This window comes from Natrix helvetica (assembly GCF_964273705.1).
Source record: "Natrix helvetica genome assembly, chromosome: 3".
Classification (NCBI taxonomy): domain Eukaryota; kingdom Metazoa; phylum Chordata; class Lepidosauria; order Squamata; family Natricidae; genus Natrix; species Natrix helvetica.
Window position 1 is genome coordinate 124,803,987 of NC_138549.1, and position 18,425 is coordinate 124,822,411.

Below are 18,425 nucleotides of genomic sequence, written 5' to 3' on the forward strand. Positions count from 1 at the left end.
ACAGCCATGGGATCTTAGCTGACAAACGGCGACAGAAACATGCTGTGCACATCCCACGGAGAGTTGGCTGCTGCTGCGGCCCCCCTTAATAACTGATCCAGGAGGGAACAGCATCTCTGTCAATCAGCCGCGCGCTGGCGGAGGGAGCCCAATCGTAACCCTACGCGGCCACGTTTCTGTTGGCCAAAGACCCGCCCTCTTCTGGGCGTAGCTAGGCGCTATAATATCCTGGCCCAGCTGACAGAAGCCTCTGAGCCGCCTGCAGACTAAAGTCCATCATGCTAAAGATCAGTGCGCGTCAGTTGGATACTGCTGCTCGGTGTTCTGTTGTCACCTGCGCAGCCGCGCAGTTTAGAGGGAACAGTGATCCATGGAAGAATGAACCAGCCACAGGTTAAATGAGTTTTGCCCCATTTTACAACCTTTTCTGCCACAGTTGTTAAGTGAATCATTGCATTTTCAAAAGGCAACTGTATTTCCTTGGGTTTTCCTTGAGGATGTGTTGCTGACGGTCAGAACTGAAAAAGCTTGGATGAGAAGCAACACATCTTCAAGGGGGGAAAAAGTTGCCTTGTGAAAAAAAACACCTTGGGACAACCATGACCTGGGTGACTGAGAATCTGGTTAGATGTGAATCACTGCACTTGTTAAGCTAGTAATATGGTTGTTAAGTGAATCTGGCTTCCCTATTGATTTTGCCCATCAGAGGGTTGCAAAAGGGCCTGGGGCACTGCAACCATCATAAATACATGCTAGTTGACAAGCATCTGAATTTTGATCACGTAACCATAGGGATGCTGTCGTAAGTGTGAAAAATGGTCATTCAATGCTGTAACTTCAAACTGTCACTCAACAAATGGTTATAGGTCAGGGATGGCAAACCTTTTTGGCATCGAGTGCCCAAACTGGAACATGCACGCATGTGTGTGTGCCAGAGCACTGGGAACAAGAAGACCAGCTGGCCAGTGTGCGCATGCCTGTTTTTCGCCTGTTTTTCAGGCCTTTTGGCCAGAAAAACAGCTTGCTTTTTGGGCCATTTTCAAGCTGTTTTGGGAGTCATTTTTCAGGCCATTTTTGAGTCAAAATGGCTCAAAAATGACCTGAAAAAGGGCCCCAAAATGACCTGTTTTGGCTGCTTTTCAGGCCATTTTCTGATGCTCTGGCACCCGCAAAGACCAGCTGGCCAGTGCATCGGAAACCAGAAGAGTAGCTGGCAATGGTGCATGTGCCCATGGAGAGGGCTCTGCATGCCATTTCTAGCACGCGTGCCACAGGTTCGGCATCATAGTTATAGATCAAGGAGTATCTGCAGGAAAGAACTGTAATAGTATGGGGGCTGCAGCCATGTCAACAGTTGGTTAAAAGGCAGCTTAGTCTCATAATAAAAATGTGGGTGTAGCAAACTTCTCAGAAGTGATTCTCCATAGTTTTTGGGGCTGTGAAGGCAATGGGGGGGGTGTACTTTCAGAGTAGAAAGATTGAAGTCAGCCTTGCAAAGTAATCCAGACAGGAATAAAAGAATTGGAAGAGACCCTGGAGGTCCTCTAGTCCAACCACTGGTTTAAGCTGAAAACCCTATAGCATTTCAGACAAATAGTTGTCCAATCTCTTCTTTAAAACCTCCAGTGTTGAAGCACATCCAAAAATATTTGCTCTGCCATTTGTAAGTTACATCAACAGAATCTTGCAAGTATGAAAGTACATTCTCCCGTCACCTTTACAGCCCCAAAAACTAGGGAGAATCGCTTATGAGAATTTTGCTACACTCAAATGTCCTTCTGCTGGCTAATATGCCTTTATCCAACTACAGCTTTTTCTTCTCTCTCAAGGTCATTTCTACATACCATTATAAGAGATGAGTTAGGACTCTAGAAAAGTTGTGTATTTTCTCTTATTTTTTTCTCAAATGAACTATTGTATCTTCCATTTTGGTTTTTTTTTCTCTTTTAAATATAACATTTTCCAATTCTTTATCTGTTTGTGTATATCAATTTGATATCTTTTAACGTTCTAGGATAAAACTGGATAGCACAAGAAGAATATAAGAATTCTAGGTCTGGTTGTTCATCTGATAATAAAATAGGACCTAAAGTACCATAGGACGTGGTGGCTAAGATGCTGAGCTTGTCGATTAGAAGGTCGCCAGATCAGCGGTTCAAATCCCTAGTGCTGCGTAACGGGGTGAGCTCCCGTTACTTGTCCCAGTTTCTGCCAACCTGACAGTTCAAAAGCATATAAAAAATACAAGTAGAAAAATAGGGAGCACCTTTGGTGGGAAGGGAGCAGTGCTCCGTGCGCCTTTGGCATTGAGTCATGCCAACCACATGACCACAGAGATGTCTTCGGACAGCGCTGGCTCTTCGGCTTAGAAACAGGGATGAGCACTGCCCTTAGAGCCGGAAACGACTAGCATGCATGTGCAGGGGAACCTTTACTTAAAGTAAAGGTTTACTTCCCATGGGGTTTTGTCTCATAATATTTGGAAAGTTTTTGAAAGGTAGAATTTGTAAATATGGGTGGAAAGGAGCACCCTTCTATTGATGTGAATTCTGCCTTATATGTTTTCCTGTTATCAATTTTACTAGTATCCTGTGAAATATTCAGATGACAGCGACACCATTTTCTGAAATAACATCTGCTTTAAACCTATATGAATACATAAGTTAGGAAACAACAGTATTGAGGCTCTCCAGATTTCATCACCACTCTTGTTAACTGTTAACTGAGAATGAGAAATCTGCAAAAAAACCAAACAAACCCCCCACTTGTCGGCGTTTTCCCGAAAATATGACCTACCCCGAAAGTAAGTTCTAACTTGATTTTTTAAACACGTGCCCAATATAAGCCCTACCTCCTCCCCCCCAAAAAATAAGCCCTAATTAAGATCCTGCATACTCCAGGGTGCACAGGTAAAATTAAGCTAGAGTCCTAGGCCCTACTCCTTACCTTCAAACAGTTGCAGCCAGGCCTCTATTGAGTTCTATTGACATCCAAATCTAGGATTTTGAGTAAAAGATACTTGAATTAGCTGGACAGCTGGTGACATTTGCTTGTGAGTGTATGTGTGTGTGCGTGCATGCAAGTCTGTCTCCGAGCAGCTGGAGTTCGTAAATCTGTAAAGAATAGAAAGGGATATGTCCCACTCACAGAAGGAAGATTATAGTTTTCTAGATTGGGTAGCTTCTCTCTCTCCCATCCCTCTGAATATGGAGACCTTGACCTCCTAGCTTTCTCTGTTATGTGATTGCCAATCCTTAATGGCACATTGACTGTGCCATTCGCATGCTGGTTAGGAATAAAGGCTTGATGTATCTTATCAGGTGCTGTATGGCTGAAACTGAGTGAAGGTTGGGAATAAAGCAAGGAAATGAATAAATGACCCCAGAGCTGATGACCTGGCAGCTGTTTATGCAGTATGTAATCAGAAATACTAGGCCCGAGGGGATGGTCTTTCTTCACCTGCTCGCTCTCCAAGTTGTTCAACTAGATGATACCAAAAAGAATCTTCATTGTTCCAGATGCTTTGGAGCAACAGATGCTTGATCCTGATTTGGCAGCCAAGCTGCCAAGGCTATTTCAGTGGACACCTCAGCTTAGCCCAAGCCTCTCACCATCTGTTCAAATTATAAAATGTAGCAAGAAGAGAACATGAACCAAGTTCTGGAGACATTTGCTTCTGTTTGTTATGCATCTGGCTCCCTGCGGCCATTGTGTTTTCTTTTTCAAGAGTAACAGCAAGACCTTATTAAAAAGGGGCTTCCAGTTCCTACTGATATATGAATTACAAATGTTCTGTTCCGGTTCTGAAGTGACCATAACGAGCCTATTCTGTGATTTGGAGAAAACATTAGATATATTTGCATACAACAACAGTACTCCGCATCATGCGGGAATATTTTTTAGCCTTTGCTAATGGGCAACCTCCTCCTAGCAGTCAGCTCTTTAACATTGTTGCTGTTACTATACAGAACAAGTATGTTCCTGGGGCCTTTTGAATCCAAAATAGCCATAACCATGCTCTGCAGTAAGTACAGGTTATTGTGAATACCAAGCTTTTGCTTTTGGCCTGACTGTGTCTCCTACAGCTGCCTCTGTATAGTTAAATGGGATTGCAACATGCCATGGACATGATCTACTTCCCAAAGCACTTTTCTACTCCAGTATCCAAATGATCCAGTATCCAAGTGATAGTTCCTCATCTGGTGTTTGGAACTATTTCAGACGATGTTTGGCATGTGGAATAACCTGGCACTTAAATAACCTCCTGCTTTGAACTACACATCCAGAGTTTGCCTTACTGCAATTAAAGCAGAAAAATGGAACTGGGCTGTATACAGAGTAAGAATGTTTTGGGATGCTGTAACCAAAAGCAAAGACCTGGCAGAGTACTAACTATCTAAAAGGCCAGTCAGATTATGGTAAGAGGGCAGATGTTGGTCCTCTTCCTGACCCCTGCCTAGTATATAAAAATGCTAGGGAATAATTTTAGTAGGAAAGAGATTTGTAGAAGGTTTCATGAACACAAGTGTGTATTTGTATTTGGTTTCAAAACTCTCTTGAAAATATACGACTCATATCCTGCATACTCTGAGTCATGGTATTAGAACCCAGATGGGTCCTGTTGAAAGTAGCAGTGATGGTGAAGAATAACAAGGGAGGGACTAGTGGCTCTGATGCCAAAAGACAAGACCAAGGCCAACTGAAAAAGATTTTTGCCAAACCAAGTATTCAAGTTTATGAATCACATCCTCAGATTATAATTTTAGGATTTTTTATATATATATAATTTTTTTTGAATAAACACAAACACCTTAAAATCATCTTCCATTACAAATTGTAGAAAGTGTGTCAATTGGTTACAAAGAACTTTCGTGCATCTCTTCCACAGTCATCACCTATGATTCATATCAAGTTATATATTTTACATCAAATATATTTATATATATTGCTATCATCATACATCATCCTTCATATGACTATAGTTGTTTTAACGTCCCTTTATAACAAACATTCCAAAATTTAAAACAAAACCACATAATGGCATTCCCTTATCTATTTTCAATATCATCCAGCCACATTATATCTTTATAACACATTCAAAATAAAAATTAATTATGTTTAATAACAATTTTTAGACCTCTTTTCTTAATCATTGTTTACAATTTATATCCAACTTCCCTTTTATCATGTCAATACAAATTATTACATTATTATCATTATCAGTCATTTAACAATAGTTTGACTAAGTTTAACTTAACTTTTTCCCCTTTATTCACCATTTAAAATTTATACCAAATTTCCTCTTATCAAATCAATACATATGTATACATTGTTATCATTATCAATTTTTTATCTAACTATCCATTATCACTACATTTTTAACATAATGCTCTAATTTTAACTAAATTTAACTAGTGTTTTATTATTAATTTTCTTATCTCAACCTGTGTCTTTCCAATAATAGTGTAGTCCTATTTCTTTTGCCATTTGTGGAATTAGTCTTCTGGTTATTTCCTTAATCAAGTTTGTTTGGACTTCTCTTTGTAACTTGTTGCTTGTTACCTATCTTGTAAAATCTCGAAACCCTCCATCAGCTTCTTTAATCAGATTATCTTTGGTTATCAGTAGTATTTTTGTTAAGGTTTCTCTCCTTAAACCCATCAATTCTTCTCTTTTTTCTTCTTCTATATCTTGAAATCTGGAGTAAAGCACCTTTCCATCTATCTTCCCTTTCCTTGTTCCACTCTTTCCATCTCCAACCACACTCAGTTCACTGTCAATATCCACGGTTATCTTGCCTCTTTGTTCATTTTTCCCTTAGGACACTAGCCTCCACTTTTTCCATTTGCTGGATATCTTTCATTTTTCCATCACATTTCCATCCACATTACAATTTATATTTTCAGTATTTTCCCATCTCTTCTCAATTCTCCCTGTTGTTTCTAATAATTTTTGAATTCCAAACATAATCTGTTGTAATGTTATGGTTTCTTTTTGATGTCGTGCCAACCTTCCAATTAGTAAACACTGCCACTCTAGTTTAAAAACAAATCTTTGTTTTCACTTCTTTCCAGCTACCAACAAGCATCCAAAGAGCACCTATGTAAACAACCCATGCTCATCTCTTTAACAAGCTGAAGCCTTTGAAGTGCAGGGTCAAAATAATTAAAGGGAAAAAAGAAAAAGTAATGTTTCCAGGTCTCAACCTCCAAGTGGCAGTGTAACTTCTTTTCCCTCTAAGATTACTACCCTCTTTATATTCCTTTATGTTTCAGGCTTAGAAGAAACAAAATTCTTAAATGAAACAAAAGAAAAAGAAAAAATCCATCCCAACCAGTATTGTAGAAATAAAGGAAAATATTTAATCCATAGGCAAAAAAAGAAATAGAAGAGGAAAATCTGGTACTTTCACTTTAAAAAGTAAAAAATGTTTACAAAACTTCCATCCATAGAAAAAAATAAAAGTAAAAAAAGATAACACACTGTCCAATGATGCTTAATTTTGCCGCTTATTTCCTTTTCTTTATCAGTTTAATTTAACTTCAATCTTTTTTGGACAGTCTTTTATAAAAATAAGATTTCCTCACCAGGTGGACACACTTTCTCTTTCCGCTTTCCTCCCGTTGCGGAGCTGTCCCTTTCTCCATAATTTTAGAATTTTGAGATCATCTTGGATATTTGTGGTATGTCCCACATTTCAGGTTTTGTTTATTTAGTTTAGCAGTTGTAGAAATTAAATTATTATGTGTGTTCAGATGAAGAAAAAACATTTCACATCACAGATAGAAACTATCTTGAGCAATACTGTTCTGTTTCATTTTCATTATTGGCTTTTTGTGTCAATGGCAAGTTGTTTCTAATATAATTAAAAGCAGGACTATTTTAAGGATTGTTTTCCAGTTTATTAGTAGCATTAGAGTGCCTTTTCATAAATAACTTCAATTTCATACATTGAATATGTTTTCGTAATGCCCATCCAAATAATCAAGAATAATATACAGGAATGCTAATATTTTCATAACATCTATTAAGTCATTCTTTGTTCATTATAAATTGTAGTTTACTAGCTAATACAGTAAAATATATTTGATGTTGAATTAGGTGGTAGTTGCTAGTGTAATTTCCAAAGTTGAACATCTCACTTTGTAAGGGTAAAAAACTCCAAAATGAAGTGCCTGATGTCAAGCAGAAATACAGATTGCTTGCTTTGGTCTACTATAGCCTTCCCCAACCAGGTAGGTACCTCCCAGATATATGTTATCTAGTTTGTTTATTTAAAGTCTTATATTGCTTAATAGCCAAAGCTCTAGTATTTATATAGTATAGTACCATATATAAAATAGTACCAAATGGTCACCAATTCTATGTCTTTCTCCTGCTACTCTCACACACCCAGATTGTGATAGTGGGGTTCATCCTATACATCTGGAAGATGCTAAGTTGAAACAGTCTATTTTAAAATGGTTTCATTTAAAATTTATTATTTTAAAAGAAACATTGCCAGCTACTGGTATTGATTTTTCATGGACTCTTTCTGAACAAAAGTGCTCCAATATCACAACAACCTTTTAATTAATAAAGAAATGCAAACCAATCTTAAAACCAATGTCAGTTTCATGTGGATGGCGATAGCTTGAAATGTTGGTCTTCATTTAAAGATAATCTTTATGTCTTCCTTTTCCAGAAAGCTGCTGTAACAACACCTGGAAGGAAGCCTCGAGGTCGACCGAAAAAAACAGTAAGTTGATTTTGAAAAGAGGTATCTATATAACGGGGGGAGAGAGGTTGTTTTAGTCTCTTATCTTCTTGAATCTCAATCTGTTTGCAACCAGTGGGTTACACTGGATGGGGGAAATTATTGGATTAAGAGAGATGAATATAGTGAATGTAATTAATTTTGTCATATTCAGGTTTTCTATTGTTTATAGCTGTTGTTCACAAATCTGGAATTTTGCTAATGGAATTTTCTGACCCAATTCTTTGATAAACTATGTCTTAGCTTTTCCACTAGTAAAATGTAATATAACCATAGATTTTTTTCCACCATTACTAGGCTGAAAAGTAACGCTTTTTGGCCTACTTTGGTAGGGCTTGCACCTGGTGATGGAAATGGTGCATAGGGACCAGGTCTGAAGAACAAATTGGTGGTATCATTCCCTAACACCAACTTTTAGTGCCATCATCTCAGAATGTGAGTTGACAGTGCTTTTGATTCTTCTCCAATAGCCACTTTACCAAAATGTTCAACAGGAGTCAGGTTTACCATGTCAGGTGAAAAATCTATGATATAAAGACAGATAAGAGGACTGAGACATTTTGTTGGGTTTATTCTAATTTTTGAATATTTCTGTAACAATATCCATTGAGATGCAATTCTCTTATGGATCTGATGAGTTTTTGAAACTCTTCCAGAAATGATTGATGCAGCATAAAGAAACTTAATGCTTCTTTATTAGAAATTTCAAGAGCATGTTGCCTATCAAAGCCAAATCTGGTTGCTTAGGTTTTCTGAGGTTTATTTTGGTTTTAATCCTATGTTTTCAACATTTTATACATGTTGTGTTTCAGCTTATAATTATTCCTCCTTGCCCTGAAGTGAGTAACAGGAAGTGGCTTGTTCTGTTAACTAGCACAGATTTGGTTTTGCCACTATGGCATTCTTGCAGAGTGAGTTTCAGTCAGTTTCATCTGGCCTTGATTGCTTAAAGCAATTGTTCTTTTTAATAATCCCTGAAGAGATTCTGGTCTACATTCAAGAATTTACCACCCAAAAATAAGGTTTTCCAATTTATCCTAATAAAATCATGCGCTCCATCTTTTGTGTTACATTTATACACCACAAGGCAAGATTGTCTTTGCTATAATTGCTGATTATTTTTTCTTTCTGACGATGATTATGTTCCATTATACCCTCTTTATGCAGGCAGAAGTATATCTTACTTCTTAACGTTTATCTCTATACATCTTATAATAAAAGTTACAACAACACAAAAGGCTAGATGTTCTTTGGAGAAATATTTGGCAAGTCCCTTTAAATCAGTGACTCACCTAGATTGGGATTTACCTTACAGGTGTCCATTTTAAATTTCCTATAGAGACCCAGATAAAATTCTACTTTGAAATGCGGACATCATGTAAAATTAAAGTGGGAAACCCAAATATACTTTGTACCAGATTAATTACCAAATTAGTTTGTCAAATATCACAAATTTGGGCTCAGAAATAATAGTAAATGAACCATTTCTGAAAGAATAGACATTTTTGATATTTTGATGTTAGGGTGGGGTCACAAAATGGCTGTCAAGGAAGGTTTGCCCAATCACAAAGAGCACTTCATTGCATATGGCCTGTCACAAAACACTCATTTATCACAAGACAAACAGAGACAAAAGCTTTTATCACACTTTTAAGCCCCTAAGACGTAGTCCGTCAGTTTATTATTGCATTATTTCTAGGCAGGGCTCATGTTTCGAGGCACAGGTCTGAGCTGCAGATTTCAATTATTCTGGTTTCTCTTCAGTTCAGATACAATATTCATATTTTTCTACTTTATTTTTGGGAATGTCCTGTTAAGCTATTCATAGAAATAAACATAATACTGGAAGCTGATAATCTGCTTTATAGGATGCTTGCCATATATTTTGATGGGAATTTCCCTCAATTTTAACAACATAGTAGGACAGAGAAATCCACAGGCGCATTCAGAATGACGTTGCCAATAGTAGACTTCCATTCTTGAGGTTTCTCTAGGAAATTTATCTGGGACCTCATGGATGAGGTGAGTTGTGGAGAAAAATAGTCAAGATATCAGTGTTACTGGATCTTGCCCAGGAATGCTGGATGTTGGCATTACATTTGTAGCCCAGCTATAAAGAGAATATATTCCTTTAAAATAAGCTAAACTATATCTGCAAAAGATTCCAGGCTGTGTAGAGCCCTTGAAAAGAGCATTTATTGAAGGAGTTGGGGACATAACAAATGTTTTCGTTACAATCCCATTTAGTCTTACAAACAAATTGAAAATATTCAAAACAGGTTGTGCCATTAATTTAGAATGTGATGCATGCTGCTGACTCCATATTGGTCTGAATATCAAAAGTGGCTGATGGCTTTGCAGTTCACATCTGTCACCAGCTATCAAAGTATAAGGAGCAGTCCTTGCCAGAAACAGCTAATTGCAAGCTTTCTTAATAAGCAGACAGGCAGCCTTTCAAAATGGGGAATCAGATTTGCAATGCTCACTTTAAAAACCATTTCTTTTAAATCATGACATAGACAATTACAAAAAAATTGTAATAAATTGCAAATTTTGTCCTTAATTTTTTAAAACTTGGATGTTTGGCAATTAGAAATCTTATGTTATCTGCAACAATTGCTAAAATGTCACACTTGCTACATTATGCTAACGTTGATATTCAGCCAGAATATACATGAGTTCAACTATACAGATTATGCTGTTATTTTTGAAGCCCCTTCCTTAGAAGTCTGGTATGTGGGAAAGGACAATAATAAAGTATTCTTTGAAGAAAACTGCAGCAGGGCAGTTCATGAAAATTAAAATAGTAAACCAAAGAATATGGTCATTTCCTCTTAACACTGACATTGGGTTACTTCCAAGAACTGTTAACTGATTTAGGATTTAATCTGCTCTGCCTCTTATCTGTAATATCACCTGGATGTATTAAATTCCACTAAAATAATATTTCCATTTAAATTGCAAGCCTTCAAATGTTTCATGATCCATTCCACTTGTCCTTTGAGCTTGAGTGGAAATGAAGCCTTTATTGTGTGTCTTCTTTTAGCAAGGAGAGAGGTTAAGTAGAGTTGATTATTTCCTTCCTTTGCTAAATGATCTCTCTTGCCCTACAGCTTGCTGAACAGACTTGGCAGGCACATTCCACAGTGGTTTAAATGTGTGTTTTTATGAATGAAACACAAGGAAGTCAAGATTGCTGACTCACACATGCACTCAAGCATGACTCATCTCATTCCAATAGCATTTGTTTTAATTTTAAAAGAGCAGGCCAGAGAGACCTCCAGGAAGAAATCTTTCCCCTCATATACAAATAGTTGTTTATTTAGGCCTAGAAGAGTGTGGATATTAGGAATTTACTTGCTGGGTAGGATAAACTTTTAAGGAGACCGCAGAAGGAGCTTAAACATTGGACCTATTTTTTGTTTCGTTTTTAATGCTGCTCTATCCCTCTTGTGGCAGCTTGAATATATGACAGCTCAAAAGTCCAAGATGAATTCTGTGTTTGAAGCAGCTCCCTTTGTTAGGGGTTTGAGGGGAACATTATTTTATGGCCACCTCCTATCCATGTGCTCATTAGGTTTGTTTCATTAGTTCCATTGTGTGTTAATGCTGGTTAGGTCTTTCCTGAATACCTTATGTCCAGTTCTAGGCCCTGCACTTAGGCAGAGACACAAAAAAGCTGGAGTAGCTTCAGAAAAGAGAGTCTATAAAAATGTTGCAAGATGCAAGAATTCGAGGTGAATTTGGATTACCAAATTGGGAATTGCATTATCAAGCAGCGAGATTAGCTTGGATGAAAGAATGGATTCTACTGAGTAATACAAGATTATTGACATTGGAAGGTCACGATTTGCAACTAGGTTGGCATGCTTTTTTGTGGTATGATAAAAGTAAGGTACATGGCTATTTTCAAAGACACTATGTAAGGAATGGATTGTTAACAATATGGGAAAGAGTGAAAGGGAAATACTATTTAGAAATACCAATGTGGCTTTCAACAATGGAAGCATTGACACATCTAAATATTAGTAGTGCGAAAAATATCATTAGATATAAAGATATTTTAACAGAAAGGGGGGAATTAAAACAAAAACAAGAATTAGAAAAAAAAAGGGATTGATATAGGATGGTTTCCACAATTGCAAATACAAGCAAGATATGAAAAATATAAAAAGGAATACGGTTTGAACTTAGGAACTTCGGAGCTGGATAAGATATTTATGGGAATGGAAGAAAAAATAATTAAGAAACTATATAGCTACCTATTAAGAACTAGTTTAGAAGAAGAAGTGGTTAAAGATACAATGTTAACTTGGGCAAAGAAATTTGGGCACACGATTGAGCTAGAAAAGTGGCAACAACTATTGGAAAGTTAACCATGTCAACAGCCTATAAAGAAAACTTATACAAAATGTTTTAAATCAGCGAATTGTAGGAAGTGTCAACAAGCAATAGGCTCCTACTATCATATGTGGTGGATATGTGCAGAAACAAGGGAATATTGGACTAAGAGTATGGTTAAAGAAAATGTTACAACAAGAAATAGAATTTAGACCAGAGATATTCTTATTAGGTATTATCCCAGAGAAATTCAAGAAAGAGGATGCCTATTTGATTATACACGTAACTACAGCAGCAAGAATTGTATTTGCTCAAAATTGGAAATCAAATAAGCTACCAACAGATGAAGAGATAATAAAAAAGATGTTAGATTATGCAGAGATGAATAGGTTGACAATGAAAATAAAGGATAAAGAGGAATCGGAGTACTTCAAGACATGGGGAAGATTCTATGATTGGCTAGAGAAAGGAAACTAGAAAAGAAAATAGGGAGATGATATAGAACCCAGACGAGGCACTGTTAAATGGAAAAGGGGGGGGAGGGGAAAACAGAAAATAAAATATTAAATATATAAGTATACATCCAAAAGCGAGATATAAAGGGGAGGAAAATATAGCTAGGATAGATTAGCAAAGGTAAGGGAATAAGAAATTATATCAAATTATATTTGGGTCTGCGGAAATATCATCCCAAGGAAATATAAACTGAGGCCGGAAAGAGACACCGACAATAATAGGAAAGAAAGAAAGAAAGAAAGAAAGAAAGAAAGAAAGAAAGAAAGAAAGAAAGAAAGAAAGAAAGAAAGAAAGAAAGAAAGAAAGAAAGAAAGAAAATGAAAGGAAGATGGGGGAAAGAAGAAAGAGGCAAGGAGAGGAGGATGGAAGGGAGAGGAAGAGAAGGAGAAAGGGTAGGAAGGGGAAGAGAAGGAGTGGGAGAAAAGCAAGGGAAGAAGGAAGGGGAAGGAGAGGAAGACGGAAGAAGGTAGAGAAGGGAGGGAGGGAGAAAAGAAAGGGAAAAAGAGTTGGTGTTACAACAGGAAGAAGGGATGGTAAATAAAGCTATCCAAACTATCATAACCCATTAAATTAAATAACAAATGTATAAGAATGATAAATGTATAGAGGAATAATAACTATGTGAAGGTATACTTAAAATGCTATGTAAGAGAATATTTTTTTTTTAAAACTCGCAGTTATTATCATATTTTTCAGAGTATGAGACACACTTTTTTCCTCTCAAAAAAGAGGCTGAAAATCTGGGTGCATCTTAAACACTGAAACCCTGCCCCCTTCACCAAAATGGCTGTGCATAGCCTTTAGGAGCCTTGCAGAGTGCTCCTGGGGGCTGGGGAGGGCAGAAATGAATGAAAAACTGGCCGTTTTTCACTCTGAACATTAGGAGGTATTTCCAAAGGGAACAAATTATATGCAGTCGAACTACTTGTCTAGAACAGTGAATGGACTCCTCCTTGCTGTAGGTTTTCAAATGTAGACTGGATGGTCACAATTAAAACTGCCATTACATGCATGCCTCTCCAGTCACATGATAGCATTTTGGATGCATTGCAGTTTGCTCACATTTCCAATCGGTCAGGTGACAACAAATGCAATGTTTTGTCAGTTTTGGGCAAAAAACACCCATTTGGAAGAATGGATTTGTTTAATGACCACATGATTCATTTAACAATGTGTTTTGCTTAATCACATTGTTTTATGGCCACGGTGACATGCTTTAAGACTGACGTTGAAAAGGTCATCAAATTGATTCCAGTCATATGATGCATTGATTTACAACTGCAACGGCTTACAATTGAAATTCCAGGCTCCATTGTGACCGTAAATCAAGAATTACCTGTAATGGGAATAGACTTCAAAAGCAAACACTCTAGAACTTGGATGTTTCTCATTTTGTAAGCGCTTTGATGATGACATTATACCACAAATGAAGGCTAACCAAGGAACAGGTTTTTGCTTGGGCATACTGGTCTGCATTACAAAGGGAAGAGCAAAGCCATTCCTTGAAATCAAAATCTTCTTTTGATTTCCACCTTCCTCCTCCTATGACTATGATGGCGAACCTGAGTACCCAAACTGCACATGTGTACATGCCCAAACTGAAAGGTGTGTACATACACAGCAGAGACCCGAAAACTAGCTGGCCGGTGGGAGGCAGGGCATCTCAACACCGGCAGCACAGCAAGAGGTAAGATCTTTTTCTTTTGTGAGCTTTTGTTTCGTCATTTGCAGGGAAACAGAAGCTCATGAAAGGAACGCCACGGAGATCTGACCTGAGGCGACAGTGCACATGCCAGCAGGCTCTGCATGCCACCTCTGACGTGCGTGCCATAGGTTCACCATCACGGCTCTATAAGGAAGGAGGATCAGTTGCCTCTGTGCAGCAATGAGGAATGGTGTTTCTCACTCCTGCTACAGTATAAGGATTAGTCTTAAAACAAGAACAATATAGCAGCAGATTTTCCCAATGCTATTTTCTTCCTGTGTAGGAGAAAGATGAAGAAGAGGTCAACATCTCCCAAGAATCTTCAGAAGAGGAACAATGAGAACAGCCAACTGATTCTACCTCACAGCTCAGTTTTCCTATTTCTTGTTGAGTTCTGGGACTGAGGAAAGAGCGAAGAATCCTCACCCTTTTCCTGACCTGATCTCTCCAACGTTCTCACAGTCAAAACAGCAACACTAGGGTACAGTGTAAAACAGATCAACCATCATATTTGATGTGTAATGTTTAATGGGAGAACTTTATATTTTGTTTTCCCCTCATTTGACAGGGTTAAGAGTTTAGCCTACCAATTCATGTAGTTCTGTATTATATCTGTTTTTTGATCTATTTCTCCAGAACACTCCTTATCGAGGAAGGGGTTTATAAATCTTTATAGTGACCACTTATTCATGTTGAAAAGAGTGGACAGCTTAGTTCTTCCTTATCAGTCCTAATTTCCACTTTAGAGAGACCATAATACTCTCCAAAAGGATAACTTGGCACTGGCAGAAAGTTTGCCGAGGAGGAAGATTTGAGAGCATTGGGATGGCTTTATTTTTTTCGGGGAAATGAGTATAGTGTGATAAAGGCCACAACATTAAAAGGATGGATACATTATTTTTCCCTACTATTAAGGTATTTGCAAGAATAATTGAGAGGAAGTTATCCTACCCTTTTCACCCAATTTCCAGTAGTTCAAAAATAATCTAGTGCTTTGCAATGGGTTTGTGTATTCTTGACAACATGCTGCCCTCCCCCAATCAGCTGCCTTAAGGCCAGAGCAGTTACAATTGCATAGGCTGAGGTGTTTGGGGTGAATCTGACCTAAATTCTCATCTTTTCCCCAATAACCAGAGAGCCCCCCCCTTTTTTTCCCCCCCATCTCCATCTGTCCCCGGCTGCCAGTGCACAAATGGAGCGTACAACTGAAATGTTTTTTCACTTGGTGCTCAATCATTCTGCACAGAAATTATATTGAACAAGACTTTGCCATGGCCAAGGAAAGCAGGATGGCAAAATTCTCTCCCTTTGTGGTCTCTCTTTGGGTTTTTGTGATTTTTCTCCTTTGGAAATAGCACAGTTAGCAGTTGTTTTTCCAGTATATATTGTCTGTCAAGGTTTTCCTTCTTCATTCACAACTACCTCTGGATACGTTTTGAGTTTCATTCTCTTAAAACATAGATTGCTGCTGTTTTGTTGCTGCTGTACTGATTACAAAGTTTTATTTCAACAGGTTCTGTCTGGTTTTTCTCTGGAACTGACATTTTACATTATATTGTGCTATTAAAAAGGGATATAAAATCTCTTATTTGTCAGACTGATGAATGATTGGGGAGAGGGAGTTTCTGTGAAAGTGGCACTATTTTAAGAGTCAGTTATAAATACTAAACTCTATTGTGGAAACCCCAAATGACGAATAATTTTTGAAAGTATAAATATGGTTTTCTTTATACGTTTTTTTTTCAAAACACTCATTTGTTTCTATCAGGGATATATGTATGTATGTGATTTTCACGGATGTAGGTATGCTGATCTTGTTGTATTTGGGTCTTTTCCCATGTAAGATTGAGATTGTCTTGGCAACGTTTCAGCGAGGTCTCTCAACCTTACACGGGAAAAGACCCGAATACGCCAAGACCTGCATAGATAGATAGATGATAGATGATAGATAGATAGATAGATAGATAGATAGATAGATAGATAGATGATAGATAGATAGATAGATAGATAGATAGATAGATAGATGATAGATAGATAGATAGATAGATAGATAGATAGATGATAGATAGATATAGATGGAGAGAGAGAGCGCTGTATATTAGCTATACTAAGAATTTTGAAACCTCATGGTAAGCACTCCCTAGTTACAATTTAGCAGAAAGCAAACTGGTCAGAATGCTACTCACCAACTCATTTTATACCATTCTAGCTTAGCTGTTTTCTATTCTCTGAAAAGTGAAGAATTCCAAATCAAGCAATGAACTAGTTACCCTTTGTTACTTTACCTTAGAATGCTGATATGGGATCAACAAACATTTCTAGAAATATTTTTGAATTTTTAAAAATGTGAGGTGCTTGCAGAAGGTAGCAAAGGAGACATTTACATGCACACTGTGCTCGTTGAAACTATATAGCAGCAATGGTGAACCTTTTTTGGCTCGTGTGCCATAAGTGGGATTGCAGGGGGGTTGTGTGCAGGCGTGTCGTACTCATAATGCAATGCGCGACACACACTCCAGTGCGCATGTGCGCACTACAGGCGCAACACCCCATTTTTTGCATGCTTTTTTTGCCCTCCCCAGGCTCCAGAGGCTTTATAGGAGCCTGGGGAGGGTGAAAACAGCCTCCACCGCAGCCCTCTGGAGGCTTCAGGAAGATTCCCTGAAGCCTCCGGAGCAGTCAAAATGACCCTGGGGAGGGCGAAAACCAGAAGTGACTTTCGGTTTCCTCAGAAGGTTTTGAGCGCTCCGAAGGCTTCAGGGACCTTCAGGACGCTTCCTTGAAGCCTCCGGGGCAGTCAAAATGAACCTCCAAGCAAACCAGAAGTCCATTCCCCTACTTCCGGTTTGCCCGTAGGGCTGATTTTTGGGCTCCGGAAGCTTCAAGGAAGCTCTTGAAGTCTCCGGAGGGCCTCCAGGGGGGTGCGGGGAGGCTTTTTTTGCCCTCCCCAGACTCCTATAAAGCCTCTGAAGCCTGGGGAGGGCGAAAAATGGCTTTAAAAAAGGTTGAAGTTAGCTGGCCAGCGCGCGCATGCGCGCTGGCCAGCTGACACAAATGGCTCCGCGTGCCACAAGTTCGCCATCACTGCTATATAGCCTACCCTTCTGCCCACTCACATTCTTTTGCTGCATCTATGTATTTCACAAAACACACTCTTAAAAGGGAACAAAATTGAGCTGGTTCATTGAATATCCAATATATTATGTAGAAGGTAACTGTTCCTTCATTCAGTAAAAGACACAAACATTTTAAGTAATGATTGCAATAATTCCTGAACTGTTCACTAAATTAAAAATCATCAATCGGCCTTCAGCATCTGCCCAATGGATTGACATCTGTTCATCTTCCAAGATTACCACCACTCTGCCTTTTTATAAATATGCAATAGTGATCCCTCTTGTTTTGAAACTCAACTTTCTAGCATGGATAGCATAATTTGCACAACGCCTGAACAATTAGTTTCCAATTTAAGAATTATTTTGGGCAGTGATTAATAAGACCACAGGAATCTGTATTAATATTGATCCATCTAGCCCAATATTGCCAAAGGATGACTGGAAATAAGATTTCAGCCCATTTTTCCTGCCTCATTTGGGATATGCCAAACACTGAAACCGAGGTTGCTGGATTTTTTTGTATGCATCACATGTTATGTACCCAGAGGCAAAAGATTTAACTTGTTTGCTTGCAAATAAAGCAAACCTTGTTTATTAAATAGGCATTTTTAGTCTCTATCAGGGCAATAGCAGAGTATGAATTTTTCCTTCTCAAAGGGTTAGATGAAATGTCCTTTCTGTAACAATGCTTGATAATTTTAATTATCAACAGTGTAGCTCTTTAAAGTGATCTATGGCTTTGTTAAGTTGCAATGCAAAAGGATAGTATGATCAGTAGCTTATAGTATATAAATTTATTATTAAAGATTGTGGTTTACTTGAATAAAACAAGTGATGTTTTAATCTTCCTTTCATAGCAGTAGACCAAAAAAAATTAAACATGAACTCATAGGGACCTCATAAGGCACAGAGGATTCTTCTTAAACTTGCCACATCTGCCCTTGCTCCATTTTTAATGCAGCAGGCAATATTTTCCTTATAAAGGTAAAGG

At 38.0% G+C, this 18,425-nt stretch overlaps 1 protein-coding gene across 1 annotated transcript in view; it reads left to right on the forward strand.

The window, feature by feature from the left end:
• HMGA1 (high mobility group AT-hook 1) overlaps positions 1-15,902 on the forward strand; it is a 35,241-nt gene extending 19,339 nt beyond the window's left edge. The window contains exons 4-5 of the mRNA XM_081949328.1: positions 7,685-7,738; positions 14,602-15,902. Coding sequence (XP_081805454.1) covers positions 7,685-7,738; positions 14,602-14,658 — 111 coding nt within the window. The 3' untranslated portion in view covers positions 14,659-15,902. The remainder of the gene's footprint in view (positions 1-7,684; positions 7,739-14,601) is intronic.
• Positions 15,903-18,425: the final 2,523 nt, after the last annotated feature.